At 32.4% G+C, this 16971-nt stretch overlaps 1 protein-coding gene and 1 long non-coding RNA gene across 2 annotated transcripts in view; both read left to right on the top strand.

Moving 5' to 3' along the window:
- The first annotated feature begins 536 nt into the window (after window positions 1-536).
- On the top strand, window positions 537-4155 carry LOC139777511 (uncharacterized). The gene is made up of 3 exons (XR_011719380.1): window positions 537-776; window positions 2341-2492; window positions 2751-4155. It is a non-coding gene; the product is annotated as an uncharacterized lncRNA (long non-coding RNA).
- Window positions 4156-6349: 2194 nt separating this feature from the next.
- The window catches only part of LOC139777508 (uncharacterized), a 28323-nt gene continuing 17701 nt past the window's right edge, over window positions 6350-16971 (top strand). Inside the window, exon 1 of the mRNA XM_071714980.1 lies at window positions 6350-6679. Coding sequence (XP_071571081.1) covers window positions 6659-6679 — 21 coding nt within the window. The 5' untranslated portion in view covers window positions 6350-6658. The remainder of the gene's footprint in view (window positions 6680-16971) is intronic.

Below are 16971 nucleotides of genomic sequence, written 5' to 3'. Positions count from 1 at the left end.
TATCAGTCAGAGCAAAATCGCACGTTTCGAATGCTTTTTCTTTTTCCGTCGAATTGCCAGTTTTCATATAATTTCCTCCCACTTCGCCCCACTACTGGCGAGTGTCTATAAAAGGTTGCCGGGCGATGGTGGGCAAAGATGCGACGGTCGGCCTAGCCCAGAGCTCAGTAATTTGAGATTGGCCCCTTCTCTGCATGTTCATCCCCTTCTTCACCCTTCGTCACCTCTTTTCTTGAGTACGTGGCTCGCTCTAGTGGAGAATTCCAGGTGTCAGCGAAGAGATGGCACATCGTCAGACCAAACGCGAAAATAGCTCTCTCATCTGTGCTTCTCTGCTTCGTTTACCTACCTATCTCTTTCAAGCGAGCTAGTCGCACCCTCATTCTTTTCTCTCTCTTAAATCTCTTAATTATTTTCCCGATTTATGATATTCGAAAGCAATTTTTTCTTATAAAAGAGTTTATTTATTATGCTCTTTTTGTTTATGTTTTTTATCATGTTCCTTTTTACACACTTATAAATATATTGATTTTAAATTTAATACTCTTCTAATTCTACTATTTGTTTATATAATTTCTTATTAATCACTTTTCTCTTATTATTTTATTAACGTATTTAAATAACAAGTTTTAATTATGTAGAATATATAAATAAAATCTTGCTTTTTCAATCTAGAAATAAGCAAAAGATATTTGAAAAATGTGAAGTTATAACTGCTTTGGATTCTTGGTATATATTTTTATTTATTCCACACAACTGCAAGAATTCTTTTATATGTGAGTATTTATAAAAATGTTTCTTTGTAAAATTATTTATAAAAATTTCTTAAAGCAAATAGTAAATCTAATTTAATATTCTATTCTTATCTTTTTTCTCTTTATTTTTAATTATCTTTTTTTCTTAATATTATTTAGTTATCTGTGGAACAGCGCAAATTAATTTATTACTACAGTATTTATAATGTTTTGATATTAAATAAATATTTAAATTTATATAATTGTAAATTTATTATTTAATACAAAAGTATTAAGTATGTATAGATTATTGTTTTCTAATTAGAATTACATGATATATGGATCTCGGGCATTATATTCAACATTAAGTAATATTAATTAATATAAGGTGCAAGAGACACAGAACAATATAACAAAATATATAAACATTTTGGATATGTTATTCTACTTTAAAAAATATAATGATTTCCGAGTCGTCGAATCAGCGCACTGCCCTAATTTTCTAAATTTAACTCCTTTCCATTCTTTCATTAACTTTCTGTACGCTATATCGAAAGATCTTGACTTTCTGTTTTACGCAATTGAACAATCACAATGCAATAATCTCTTACAGTTTATTGTATCGTGACATAATTGCATCTTATTTAATGTTTTTATTATTATTCTAAGAACTAAAAAAAATGTTTACTCTTATCATGTACCTATAAGATATTTTTGCTTGCAAAAACTCAAAAATTATATTCACATTATTTTTTAACAAATTTAAGCTGATAAAAAAAATATATATAAATATTTACATGTAAATCTTTTGTTTGCTATCTGATTATTAACGCATATTAATCGTGACTGTTATATGCAAAATGCGCAGAAGACATAATTTTGAGTTTGTCGCAATTTATTAATATCGTGTTCCATTTCATATATTATAACATCTTTGACTGTTTCTTGCAATTCCGCACCTGTCATACGCATTTCGCATATAATTATAGAGAACATCGGCTTAGGATTCAGGAAGAGGTCAACAGGTGGCTTTTTAAGTGGTCGTTAGAAAACTTCTTACTAATGATGAAGCTGCTAAATTTACTATAAAACATGTAACTAATATCTGGCCGAAAAGTCGAAATTAGATACGATTTACATTTTGTTCTATCGTTATTGCTTATGTTATACTTCGTAAATTTAAAAATAAGTTCAAATTATAAATATATTAGTATTATCATTAAAATAACGTGCGAAAATCATTTAGATAACCAATGATCACTTATATGACAAGGAAAATAGATCATAAACAATATGTTCTGCTCTTCTTTTAAGATGTAAATCGAGCTGCTGCGTGCTAATACATAATCTGCAATCTTCATCGCAATTTGCATGTAACTACGCTGGATATAATATTACTCAGCATGAAAAGGTATACGACCTTTATGTGAAATTTCCATGTTAATTTTACGCTTTTAAAAATTCCAATAATGCCTATTTAATACAAAATACTTGCACTATAATGGTAACTAGACATTATCTATGTTATTGTACAAATTCTTTATCTTTTAGTATTAAAAATATAGTATAAATTTTTTTATATAAAAAATCAATTTATCTGTTAAAGTGTTCATGATTCTCGACGACGTTGAATCACCGTCCAAAATTGTCACGAAAAACTCAGGCCCAAGTTTTTCGGCATTGTCACAGACATTCGGGATGACTAGTCGCTCTATTCTTGTCTGAATAATACTCTTCTATATCCACTGAGAAAGTAGGGTAAGTGGTTATATGAAAAATATAAACTCCTCGTCAATCACGTGTTAATTTCACGATAGTTTTCTATTTTTATTTTGATACATCCCGCAGCGATTACAACTTTCTTCATTTAACTTCTTCAATTATCTGTTGTTAAATTTGAAGCGCAAAGCAAAAAGGTTTTTTTTTTGTAAATCTTACAATCTTTTGTAAACGTATCTTTACGTTGTCACAAATAATAATCTAACTAAAAGCTTCTAAATGATATATCAATTTTAGAATTATCGTGGACTAAAGAAGAAACGCTGATATATTTATATTATTACTGTACGTATATTATATGTCTATGTGTATATATACGCGCGCGTTTATGTTAGGGACAAAACATTTTCGAATATACGACATATGAGAGCAAAGGATCGACTCTTTTTACGATTCTTACGTTGCACTGATCATAATTAATTACCAGCATCGAGCGTGTGATTGCGACCAACTCATGGCACGTGTACAAGGATTATGGAGAATTTATCAACGTCGCAAATGCGGATCTAGGTAACGAGTTTATGTCTTACATTCCTCTCGGTTTTATCCTGCAGCACGTCCAATCATGTACAGGTGATACATGAAGACATTAACGTAATGTATATAAATAAAATGTACCAGATTCTTTAACAGTTTTTAAGATATGTTCTAATTAAACTCTAAAAGAACGATAGCTGTTTTGCTGAGCATAAGATGCTGATAATTTTTGTATTTTGCAATGTTACAAATAATGTAATTTATAGCGATGAAATTAAGTACCTTACAAGTAGGTTCGAATATGTTGGTGTAGTTTCGAACTCTCTATAATTACTTTGAAAAATAAAAACAGTACTTTCAAGTAGACTCGAACCTGGACGAAATGGGTTCAAACTCTCTATGAGTGCCTCTCGACAAACTTCCGAGTGGACTTGAACCAGGATCAAATATACTCGAATCTTTCATGAGTACCTATTTTATTAGAAATTTGATTTTCCTTTGAATCAAAATAATTTGCAATGCAAATGCAAATCACATTCAATATTTCGTTCATTATTTATATGATGCTATTTTTACCAAGATATATTTTTCTTTTTTCTCCTTTAATTTAATTTTCATTTTTCCGATTTAAGTTTAATCTATCTTATTCTTAGTTTTCTTATTTTCCTATATAAAAAATCCTAAATATTATATGCTATATCTACAATAATTATATGTTCAATTAACACAAACTCTATTTGAAAATATAAAGTGTATTTAAGTGCAAACTATTTCTGTAGCATTATCGTTAATCTAAAACGTTGTAGAGCTTTTGAGAATATTCTTGTAGCGCCACCGAATTAGAAAGCTCTCAACTTGAACATCACGGTTTGCTTCAATCTCCATCGATAACTTTGCTTTAGATAATATCTTTCTTCAAGTATTTATCATTTGATATCTACCGTGATATCTAGCAAGATATCACTCGAGTGCTTTACGTTGGCTGGCAGCACAAAGTCTAGTTAGCTACTGTAATTAAATATTAATTGGATTTTATAAATAGTACATATGTAATGGCGATATGATGACAGAGGTGATCAACGCAGATATCGGCATAGTTAAGAGAATAATGATAGAAGAATAAATTTAAATGTTAAATATAGTTTAAACTTAATGTTGACAAAACTAAGGGAAGGAATTTAAAACTATAAATATTGTATCTTTAGATTTGTTAAATTTTTAATTTTTGTGAATTCTAATTATTAATTATGTAGTTAATAGACATGCTATTGTTACATTTAAATAACAATTTAGCCTTAATAATTCTTATTTTAGATTGTATAGATTACTGATTAACTCTACCGAATTACATGCCAAATTATATTATATATCAAATATACCGAGTTATATTATAGATTAAAAAACTTTTATTTTATACTTTTTTTTACAGAAATCTTATATCTCCTTTAATTTAATTTTCATTTTTTACATAATAACAGATCAAATATTACTTATTTATATATTGTAGTGTTCGCGTGGAGGAAGATGAGAAGAACAGAAATATAACAAAAATTAAAAAATATTTTGTCTACATTTGAAAAATATGAATCTTTACTTTTGTTTATAGAAATATCGTACAGACTGTTTTCAAAGAAACTTTGAATTATGAGGTTTTTATAAGAAAGATGTAATCCCTGTTTAATCAAAGAATCTGATTAAAGAAATAGCAATAATTTTAAAATATTGTATATAAAATGTTAATGAAAAATGTAATTGTATTAATTCTAAGTTTTAGTGCCAAGCTATTTTCAATAATTGTAAATACTAATGATGTAATATATGTATTATGGGATTTATTTATTAAGTAAAATTATAGTTTATAGCTTTTAATTAGAATAATATTGCATTGTAAGAAAAGATTATTAAATATATTTTTTTTCTACGTTTCACTTTACTCGATAAAAAGACAACGTAATCTTAACTTTTATAAAAGTGTAATGGAAAATAAAACAATATGAGAAAAGTAAGATTTAAGAAATGTTTATACGACAGAAACCGTGAATTAAAAGCATTTTTCGAATCCCAAAGGAATTTTCGCAATTAATCTGTTCGAAACTGGAATGTCAACATTTAACGTCAACTTGGAAACTCGGTGAAACTTTTCAAGCTCTTCGCAGATCAAACCGAGTCTCTCGTCCTTGCCCTTCCACGTTGCTCCAACGGTAACAATGTAAATCCTGTTTGGGGGTACTCTCCGGGCCGCTACCGATTTCTCAGAAGGAGTTTTCGCTTTTGCAAAGTTCTGTGGACTTCTCGCAAGCGACCACATCGTCACGTGAAAGAGAATCCAGCCAGTGGAAACGATCTTGTGGCAATGCTGTCCTCATTTTCTGGACAAAGACGGCTATAGTTTCGCGAGTGGTTTGTTCTGTCTTCGGCCGGACCAATTGTTCTCAGAATATTGAGAGAATTCGATATCTCTTCAAGATCTGATAATTAAAGCTAAGTTTTGGGTTGGTAATTCGATGCCTCTAAAACGCTCTTCGTTCATAACATACCTACTGTTACATTCCTGAAGATCTTTAAAAGATCTTTAAAAGATCTTCTTGTTATTCATTTTTCTCTCCGTTACAATATGAAAATACAATTTGAAAATTGGTCATTATGTAAGAAATAAAAATAAAATTGAACAAGATGTAAGATTTTTATAAAGTATAAAAGTTCTTTAATCTGCGTATATGTAACAGAATTAATCAGTAATATAACTATACAATCTACAAAAAATATTCTTCGTCAATTAAGCCTAAATTTTTTTAAATACAAAATAACGATAGCACGTCTAACTACATAATGAATAATTAGGTTTCACAAAAATTAAAGGTTTAAATAAATCTAAATAAGAAACAATATTTATAGTTCTAAGTTTTCTAAGTTTCATCAACGGTTTGAATTACATTTAATATTTCAATTACTTTCATTTCTTTCCTGTCAATATCTTTATTGATCACCACATCACGATTTCCGCTTGAGCGGAAACGCACGTACTCGCACATATTATACGAGATTTATCCTTATCCCTGGTCTTTCCCCTCGAAGCCGCGTCTCCTTCGCAGCCGGCGAAGCAGAAGACGAAGAGGAGGCAGAAACGAATAGAGAGCAAGACAGAGAAAGTACAAAGCTATTCTTAAAATAGGGCTCGAGTGAGCACCGCGAGTGCGACAAGGAGCTGTAACTCCGCGAGTCGAGCAGAAGGGAAGTCGAGAAGAAGGAAGAAGAAGAGACGCAGAGAGCTCGGAGTGAGAAGAGAACGAGAAAGAAAGCGAGAGAGAAAGAGAACGAGTGGGACCGCGGCGTGCCTCGCGGGTCGCCGGCTCTTCAGGGTCCGAGCTTCGTTCGAAACGAAGCGCCTTCGCAGCGCTCGCCACTTTCCTCTCCTACGAGGTCGCGGAGGATTGTTTTCTCGTAACAATCGATCGGTTCTACACTCGTGGCCTTGATCGATACCGTGATCCCTCTTCCTCTTCAACGTCCTGTCGCATTCGGGCGACCGGTGCCGGTAAATCGTGTAACGGTGGTGCGGATCCTTCTGTATACTCGATGGTGATTGGTGAAGACAGCTGCAGGAAACGCTTCAGGGGACCTGTTCTCTTCTCTTGAAGTTCCGTCGCAGTCCTGAGGGGCATAGGATCATGGCATCGTACAGGAGCTACGTAAGTTCGCGGTCTTCGTATGTCGACTTCGCGATGGAACCGGCTTGACTTAGCGTTCCGAAGATCTTTAACTCGCCGGTAACGACACGGAGAAAAACAACGTTGAAATAATTGAGGAATCGATAACGAAATCTTTTCTCAAGATATTCGCTTTATGTGGAATCCCATTCCCTGCATCGGTTCGTTCATTCTTGCCGCAGATTCGTTGGCAATATATTCTATGCGAACGTGCGGAAAGCTATATATGCAACTTTCCGCCTCGGATATCTTTATTGCTCGCCATGTGCGAAAAATGCGGATTCCTATATTGGCACAGCACGATGACGCACTTATCGGAATAAACATTTTCGTTTGATCGATGAAATCAATATCCTTCTTGACGATCCGTGCGATTTACGCCGATATTTGATCACGTGCTTTTAGTCGAAACGTATTGCGAGAGGATATCGGCTGAAATAGATAATTGGATCTACTTATGTACGAACGTATGCGAAGGAATATTGAGAGATAAGATCTAGTCAAGTATCAGCATCTCTTTTGCATTCTCGCAAGAAATCTATTATTGATAATAATTTTAATATATACTCCATTGACATATCACATCTATATAATTCCGTATGCAGCCTGCATTAAGAAAAATACGCCGGGTTTTGATATTTCTGTATTTTAACATCTGTGTTTAATGCTTCTTTAGTGGTTTATTATTATTATATATTTATAAAAAATTTTAATTGAATGTTGATTAGAGATAAAAATGCATGTATTATATTCTGAGATAAGTTTCTTAAGACATACAATAATAAACCAGCATGTAAGAAGAAGGTAAGTAAAACATATAACATAAATTTGCTTATTACATTGCTTATTACAATTCGTATGCTTTATTAAAGGTTCTATGATAATTTAATGCGACAGAAATATATTTACACATTATGTCTATAGTCGATTAACCTTCAACGTCGCGAATCCGTGGCGTACTTGACAAACGTGTACGGTGGTAAATGAGTGTATTAAGCATACCGAATATTCAAAGGGCACCTTTGCTGTTGGTTCTGGTCGTTGGTCCTTGCGTATAATTTGAGTGCTGGCTCCGCTTTCGTCGCAATTATGCAATGTAAATGAAGTCCATTAACTTTATCGTCCAGAGGTCCAGGTCGCACGCCCGTTTATTCCACCCGCGGACCAAACCGGGTGTTTGCGAAGTACCGCTAAGTCGAAAAGCTTTCTAAACAGCAACGATGCTGATCTATTCGGTCGTTAAACCAACGACATAACTCGTTGGGTTGTGCATTGCGGCGCATAATTTTCCGCGGCACATTCGCACGTGTTTCGCGCGTATTCACGTTTGAATTATCGCCACAAGCCATAGGAATATTTTTTTATTATGACGGCCGTCGCCTGGACTGATTTACATTTCCACGCGTTGAGTTTTTCACTTTTAATTCGAAATTACAGTCGGAGCGGCGCGATGCCGTAATGTTTCCAACGTGAACATCGTAGATCTCGCAAGCTTGTAATTAAATTCGTTCCTTTATCACGAATGTTCGTTAGAATTGTGCTTGCTTGACTTTGCTGCATTGTATGGTGGAGAATTCAACGCGCAGGAAATGAAATTCTACAAAACGGCAGCCAAATAGAAACATAGCAACTTGCGTTTGTAGATATATCTAATATGACTGAATTATTAGATTTCTACTTTAATATTCAGCTTTTGTGAAAGTCATGTACATAAATATTATTTTTAAAATAAAGCGATAATTTAAAGTCATAACATATAATATTTCCAAAACTATAGTTATCTCCAATTTTGATACAAACTAAAATAAATGTTTTTTTTATTTCATTTAAAAATAAGAGTAGTTTAAAGCCCAATATATTAAAGATATATAGATATAATTTTTGTTTGTTTAAATTAAAATATTATCTATAGGTACTTTCATTCATCATTCAGAAATATGTATATTTGAACATTACACATTTCGAAACTAAACGATTTATGTTTCCTCACTACAATGAGAAATACATCGTGATTAGAAAAAGAAGATCCTATAATACGCATTCAGTAGATATAGTCCGGCTCGTGTCAGACTACAGACGCCGCAGGCGTAAAAGATCGATCACGGCTCGTCGGCGGAAAACGCGGCACACAGCTGAGACGTAGCTCGATCATTTATCGAAGGAGGTCGAAGCGTTCGTTAGCGCCGCCCAAATACGAATCCCGGTTGCATGCCTCCGAGAAACATTTTCGTGCATCGGAGCACCGTGGGTCGCCCGGCGCGGCGACGTGGCGCGGCTAGCAAAATTAGCCGGGTCTTTCCCAGACGGTGTCTGCCCGCCGCGCCCCGTGCGTGCATATTCGTGTGTAAAGCTTTCTTCTACCTCGAATATACGCTCGCGATCGACGCTGAAGGCGACGTGATGTATCGGGTGTCGAATTTCAAAGCGGCTCGCGCGACTCAGCCGTACCATGTTGCGTATAGGGGATTTGTCTTACGAGCCATTCGCGCCAAGTTTGATACAGGACACGTCGAGGCACGGGCACAGCTCCCTCCTGAAAGCTCCTGAGAGATCCCCGGAGCCTTCATGAGGTTTGCCGTCGTCGACCAATAAGGATCTTTGTACGCGACCTGGATGCGAGAGCATACTCTTGGGCCGGAGGGCCGTCTTCCTCTCGAGTTCTTTCAGGTGACTGGAGCTTTTGGAGCAACGCGCGAACGGAAGTATGCGTCGATGTATCACGTGAGACAGGAAATTTGTCGTAGACAATTCCTGTTTCTCCCAGGTTTGAATTACTTCTGCTTTCAGAAACGGATATTGTACTGTAGTAGATTAGCTTAATATCTGTACTGTAGTAGATTAACTTGTATCTTTACAATTTTTTTGAAGTAAAAAAAGAATGTTTTGCAGTAAAAAAGATTGAAAATAATTCAAACGTCTTAAAATTTTAAATAGAGAAACAAATAAATTGCGTAATAATGTGTATTGAGAAAATAAAAGTCAATTTGATTCTTTATAATTGAGTCTCTTTGTAAATTGACTTATTATCTTGCAAATAATCTTTATTTTCTTGTCTTCTCATTTATTTTGCGTCAAATATTTTAATATTTTTTAAATTAAATTTCTAACAATTTTTATAACAATATACAATTTATATATATTTTATGTGGAACTTTATAAAGATAATTTTTTTTTAAAGCAGACTGACGAGATAAGTAAAAATTCCGAATGCAATAAAAAATTGTGTATGCACAATAGAATTTAATATATGACATCAATTAAGTACAGCGGGGAGTCTAAAGTCATTATATTTAAGAATTTTTCTTTGCGGTGTAAGTAGCGTCATGCTGGCATGTAATAAGTCTCTATATGCATTCAGCGATCATTTTTAGTATTCTTCTCACGTCACTTTCTTCGTACTTTTTTCATTTGTCTACAAACATAAGCAATATGCTCGTTCATGATAAATGAAGACTTTCTCCCTGTTGATTCATCATCCCAAACGTACTTCTTCAATCTTTTCGAGGAAACAGTGTAAAATAATGTCCACCTAAGTGAACGACACGAGGCACATTTGATGACACTTAATGACTAAATTTAGACTTACAACATGTTTGCGCTTTAGATGAAACATCAGATATATTAGATCTCGAGCTTATATATCAGTTAAATGACTGATTATAAAGAAGTAATTAAAGAGAAGATACAAAAAATTATCTTTAATTGTATTTGTTCTTACAAAATAATAATATTATTTGGAATATTTTGAATTACATATTTTTTAAATAAGAAAGTTCTGCATAAAAAACGATGTCTGCAGTTTGGTGCTTTTTGTATTATCAATAATAGACGGAAACAGTTGTTAAACATGGCAAAAATGGCAAAAAAAGGCTTTGCCTGAAGGTGGGAATATAACTCGTTGAGATTATATAACTCGTTATTAATAACATATCTATCTTAATAATTTGCCTTGGGCACGCAGAGCGTTCATGGATTAAAACACTTCGTATATATTTAAATGTTTGAACGAAGATGCAGGGCAGAACAGTCTGCCTAGACTGAACGGAGAAAGGGATTTAACGGCTTCTTTGAATATTCCAGGCGGAGCAATAGCGGCTGCAAACGATGGCGTGAATGCTTTTAATCGAGCGTACCATTCCTCTTTCTTTTATATCCGCTTTGTGCTCCTTTTGCCTTTGCGTCGCAATAGAGCTCGATATTTATTGCTACGCAACTTGAAGCCTCTTGAAAAAAAAAAGGAGATGGATTCTCGCTACGCACCGGATTTAGCTTTCATGACGTTTCGTTAAGAGATATTTAAAAATAACGATGGCGTCTGTATAACAGAAAATTAAACAATTGCTTTAAAAGCTTAAAAGAAATAGATAGAGATACTCGAGACATCTTTTAAAATTGTTTAGAGAAACATTGGTATTAAAATCACAAGTGATTTTATTAAAATTATAATATATAAAATAGTTTTCTATAAAATATTGTAGATATTTTTTTTATATTTTAAATTATAAATTAAATACATCAATGAAGAGCTACATTACAAGCAAAGAGCAAATTGCAACTAAATAATAATGAGAATTATGTACAATAATAGAACTGAAAAATTAATTTAATATATATAATTATTATGCAAAATTAATTATTTTACAATGCTACTTTATAACATTAACGTTATTAATTACTTTATATTGTTATAATGTTGTTAGTTGCAAACTCATGAGATAAGCTAGAGTTATAGTTTTAGCTAATAGAAAAAAGATGAAAAAATTTGGAATTAAAATGGAATGTATAAACGCCGCGGTCTTAATAACCAAATTCATATTTTTTCCTATCTTCTTTAAAACATTTTCCTGTAAAGACACCAGAGAGCCTTTACAACTTCTTGCATGTCGTTGATAAAACGCAGCAAGGAGAAATATGCACGCGGATGCTGCAAAGTGAGAGCTTGGATGGTTATAACTGAGAACTCGCAGCTATATTTAAACGTCGTCGTAGACACGGTTTTGCCCTTTTTTCACCAAGGCGACGACGGAAGTAGATGGACTTCGGCTTCTGAATTTCGAAAGAGTATACGGAACTGTCAGATGTACACATTAGAAAAGACGGGCGTGCACGAGAGAAACTGGTTGAAGCATGCCATTGAATTAATCATAAGCCACGGTGAACGGTAGTGCCAAAACTACCACATGTTTACTCTGATGCTGACTTCATACGATACAGGGAACGAAGAGAGGATCGAGATTTGAATATTATATTCATACCTTGTAAATAAATATACCGATTCATAATCGCATCGTTAAAGTAGAAAATTGCTTTGCCACTTATTGCTTAACGGAGTGCAAACGATCATATTTAAAAGCTTATAAAGAATTTCTAGTTTTATAATAAAGCGAACGGGAATTGTAAACAGAATCATGAGCAAAATTATAATAAAATATTATAATTTATATTTATTATAAAGAAAAAGTTTTATTATAAAAAAAAACTTTAAACTTTATAATAAATATAAATATTATATTTATTATAAAGAAAAACTATGAACAAACTTACATTCATGAATGTTAATTCTTTTTTCTATTATCATATCTTGAGTTATATTAGATATTTGTTATTTTATTGATATAGATCTTATTAAAAATTATAGTTTTTATAAAGTAAAGACATATATTGTATTAGCTTATTTTTTACTTGTTTTTTAATATTAAAAAATAGAGAAAGAGCAAATAAATTAAAATCAATATAAACTTCTTGTTGCATAAATACATCAACATTTACTTTTTACTACTTCTTGATGATATATGTAATCAGGAATGTGTCAACGATTAAAAGGTGCTTCTGATCTAAGCGAGCACATATAGATAGAGCTCACAAAATTCTCAATATTACTCTATATCTTGTTGCGAAGGTGTTTAGATTAGTATTTTACGCCATTTACGTATATTACAATTATAAATACAAATAGCTATTTTATTAAAGCCGACAGCCGACAACCGAAACTGTCGAAATATTTGCCCGTGTTATCAAATTTCCAACGAAAATGGGTATTTCAGGATCGTGCCAGACCAGAACTAGCACGTCGTTGATGTTTTGACGTCGTCGCCTTGTTAGCGACGCGTCGCGTCAGGCAACAAGGTTGTTGGCAAACACAGCTGATCTCGTGGATCAATTGCCGGAATTGAACCCAATTTCATCCCGCGCAGGTTCACTCGCTGCATGGTGTCGACGAGCCAAATCGATAAGCGCGCATCTGCAAATATTCGACGGTTCGTTACGCAAAGAATCATTGCGCGTCTAGAATAAAATCAGCAATTTTCTGCGAGAAATCCTTAACTCAGCGTGATCAGTGATTAGTTTGAATTAACACTATAATTTTCAACAAAAGTCACACACTTAACTCAGCGTGATCAGTGATTATTTTGAAATAACGCTAATTTTCAACAAAAGACACATAATGGTTTCAAACTTTGAATAATGAGAAATTTTTCCACGTATAACATTAATCTTCTTTTATGAAAATATGGAAAATTACAAGTAATAAATATTCCAAGAGTTTTAGCAAAGTGCATAACTGCTGAACGACAAACAATATATTAAACGTAAAAATAATAGATAATTACAAATAAAAATATTTTTATAAATTACTATTGACAAAGAAGACATTGAATTCTGTTAAATAGTATAGCAAATAATAATGCATGCCTATATACTTGTACTTTTATGTCTCATCTATAATACTTTTCTATATTATTTCAATGACGATGAGATATCATTTTACGAAAGCGATTTGCCACAGTTATATACGGTGACAGGGAGATATAAAGAATTATGCATTTCACGCATGCAGGAATGATACGTCCGTTTGATGGAACAGGTTAGCTCGTCTGCGTGTGGCTGGAAAAATGTGTGATCTATTCGTCGGTGTTGGATTCAATTTGCGAGACATCGCTGAAATTGCAGCCGGTTCACTTCCGCGTGAGATTGTAAATTGCAATCATTTTCCAGGTTTTATGTTTATTACTTGACTGATCTATTGCAGCTACCGTTTTGTCATAAATTTGTGCGACTAAATCCAAATGGTTTTTAATGTTTTAAAAAAAATTGATGTATATACTTTATATAATACTAACATTAAGTTCTTTTAAATTTAAAGAATAGATATGGTTTTTATTTTCGTAGCATAATTTATCTTTGTTATCTGTGTAAAAATCTGTTTATAATTTTGTCACAGTATTATACATATGAATACGTTTTGTTCTCCTGATTATGAAGATGGAATGAATGATGAAAGAGCGAATGATGGATATTTATCCATTTGTTAGCTCTCCTGTGACACAACATATATAGTAATATAAATCTTTTAGTAATATTTATATATTTAATAATCTTCTATATTTAATAATCTATATTTAAAAATCTTCTTAATATAAACAAATTATGTTTCACAAAGATATTGTATTTTATTTAACTCTCTTATGCCAAGCTAAAGAATAGCTTACCATCAATAAGCGTATTCGTAGAAAAGAAAACGATATATATCCAGCGTTATACATACCTATTGACACGCGATAACATATTATTGCTTCCTAGAATTGCAACTCGCTCGAACATCATAGATCTTGCGAAACGTTAAAACAAGACGAACGATCGATACTTCGTAGTATCGACGACACAATCCAGCAACGACAACGTAATGATGAACGATTTATCGGCTCGTAACGCCATTGAGAAGTTTACCGTCTTTGAGACCGGATCGAAGAGTTTCAGCCACAAAACTTCCGGCAGTTTACACGGTGCCAAAAGTTTTCCAATTACACGGCAAGCCGTCCAGTTTGCCCGTCAGAACCCCATATCCTGACATTTTCCAATCTGTACTCTATCCGCGAAAGAAATCTTTTTATAGGGCATTTTTTCTAAGCGCTGCTAAGATTTCAAGGAAGTTTCGGTATTATCTCACATAAGGATTATATCTTATTGTATAAATAATTTGCCAATCTCCAAAGCCAAATTTCTAGACAGTCACAACGCGATAAATTATTATTTTTCGAATCTTAAATTTGTATTGCTTCCTCATATTAGTCTTTTGTTTTTGAGAAATTTACTTGAGGAAATTGTCAGTAAACATTAACAGGAATGTTGATATCAGAATTAGCTGTTTTCATCTTATATTTGAGAAAAACATATTGTGGTTATATAATAAATAATAATATAAATAAAAATAGAACTGAATGTACTTTCTTGTATCAAGCTTACTTAAAATCAATATAGTAAAGTAATAGCATATCTGTATAGCTTGGCGTAAAGTAATGTCCTTTCATTTCCATGTTAACTACTTAAATAAAATGCACACAATTTAATAATTTAATGTTTTTATTGTTTATGTTTGTATTTGTATGTGTATTAAATGTTTGTAATGTTTTAATTTATTAATATTTTAATAACTTGATAGTCTATGTTATTTAAATAACATAGACGTGGTTCTTATTCCCATAGCATAATTTAATTTTATTATCTGTTAAAAAAATCGAATGATGGAAATTTATCCATTTGTACTAACACAGTCGAATGTCGAATTTAACGTAAAATATATAATAAGCATAGGTATAATTTTAAAATGTCAGAATGTAACATATAATTTAACTAACGTTAAAAAGTCAATAATCTTTTCGTCGAAAAAGTTGGTATCATGTAGAATTTACTTCTAAAATGTCGTTTCTAAAAGCATCACGTGTTTGCACGTGTGGCGAGGCTCCCTGAAATCGCTTCCTCGATTCGCATCGTGACGTGCCAAAAATCTTGGCGTGTGCCCAATGTGCGAATCGTAAAATAACAGACCGCCGTGCCGTCGTGAACAGCAACCTAATTTGCTTTCTCGTACGATAACTAATGAAAACTACATGTTCTCTTATGGTGAAGTCAGCTTTCTCTATTAAATAATTCATGAGATAATTGTAAAGCTGCAAATTAATTAGTAAAAATAGCTAATATCGATATGATTATGTTAGAACAATATTAAATTTAATTAAAGCCGAAACATATAAAAATTGCCATCCAAGTATTCGGAAATACAACATACAATTTAATACAATTTTGTTAAACTTTTTATTTTATGAAAAGATTAAATTGAACAATATAGAAGATAAATCTTATCAAAAATAAAATTATTTTAATGGCCATGATTGAGTATCAAGTAATTTTTAAATTAGTTATAACGGGTGGTCCAGAAAGATCAATGGCAATTCGACTATTTAAGAATAGAAGTTAAGAATACAATTAAGCAAGATTTTCGTCCTATCGAGCTCGTGACAGCTGGTCGTGCGTCATAAATTATAATAATGCACCGAGTCGCCGGAGGTTAAATCAGGCTGACACTCTTCAATTATCTGGTCTCCCCTCAAGCTGATACCACGATGCATCGGTCGCCCACATCCTCATCAGTGTCATCGAGAATGTACCGAATCATCGCGAATAAAACGTTTAGTCTTTCGTGAGCCTGAATACTTCTTTTAAATAAGTGCAGCACTTGAAGCATCAACGTGCTAAGTCACGGGAAGAAAAGACATTCAGCTCACATGCTCACATATTTGAGCCATTTATGTTCAAAGCAGCGTAAGAATCCAGCTTTAAAAATCTTACTATAAAATTGAATTACATTGCATTTATATTTACATCTTATTCAAATAATAAATAAATAAATAATATGTATATCTAATACTATATGTAAGATGGCCATACAGGAAAGATGGCCAACCCATGTTCATTCGATGTTTCATGGCGAGCTAGATTGAAAAAACATAGGTTGGCCATCTTTCCTGTATGACCATCTTACCCGAGTTTACCCTAACATATAATATTTCAAAAATCTGACTTTTTGTTCAGTTTCTTTAAGCAACTAATTACACAAAACAGCTGTATTTGTATATATGGTAATCTATATTCTATATTAAAAATATTTGAAATATAAAGCGTTATTCCAAATAAACATATGCAAATATTTTTTTCAAAATTTTTAGAAATAAAAAAATCAATTAAATTTAATTAAAAATAATGTAGGGACGTAATTAACTATCTTTAGATATGATCTATTTTACATATTTGTTAAATATGCAGATTTAATTGTTTATACAAATACTCTATCTAACGTTTTTCTAGTACACTGGGGTTGCTTTTTCTATTTTACTATTTTTGATATTTTATTTATATTTACTTTTATTTTACAAAACATATGCAAATATTATTTAAATTTCAATTTTACGGTAAGAAAATAAAAATGCGAAAAATAT

The sequence above is a fragment of the Temnothorax nylanderi genome, unplaced genomic scaffold, assembly GCF_030848795.1.
Source record: "Temnothorax nylanderi isolate EJ_2023f unplaced genomic scaffold, tnyl_v1.0 TNYL_tig0151_pilon, whole genome shotgun sequence".
NCBI classification, from domain to species: Eukaryota; Metazoa; Arthropoda; class Insecta; order Hymenoptera; family Formicidae; genus Temnothorax; species Temnothorax nylanderi.
Note: the sequence above shows the minus strand (reverse complement) of the source record. Positions and strands in the feature narration are given on the sequence as shown.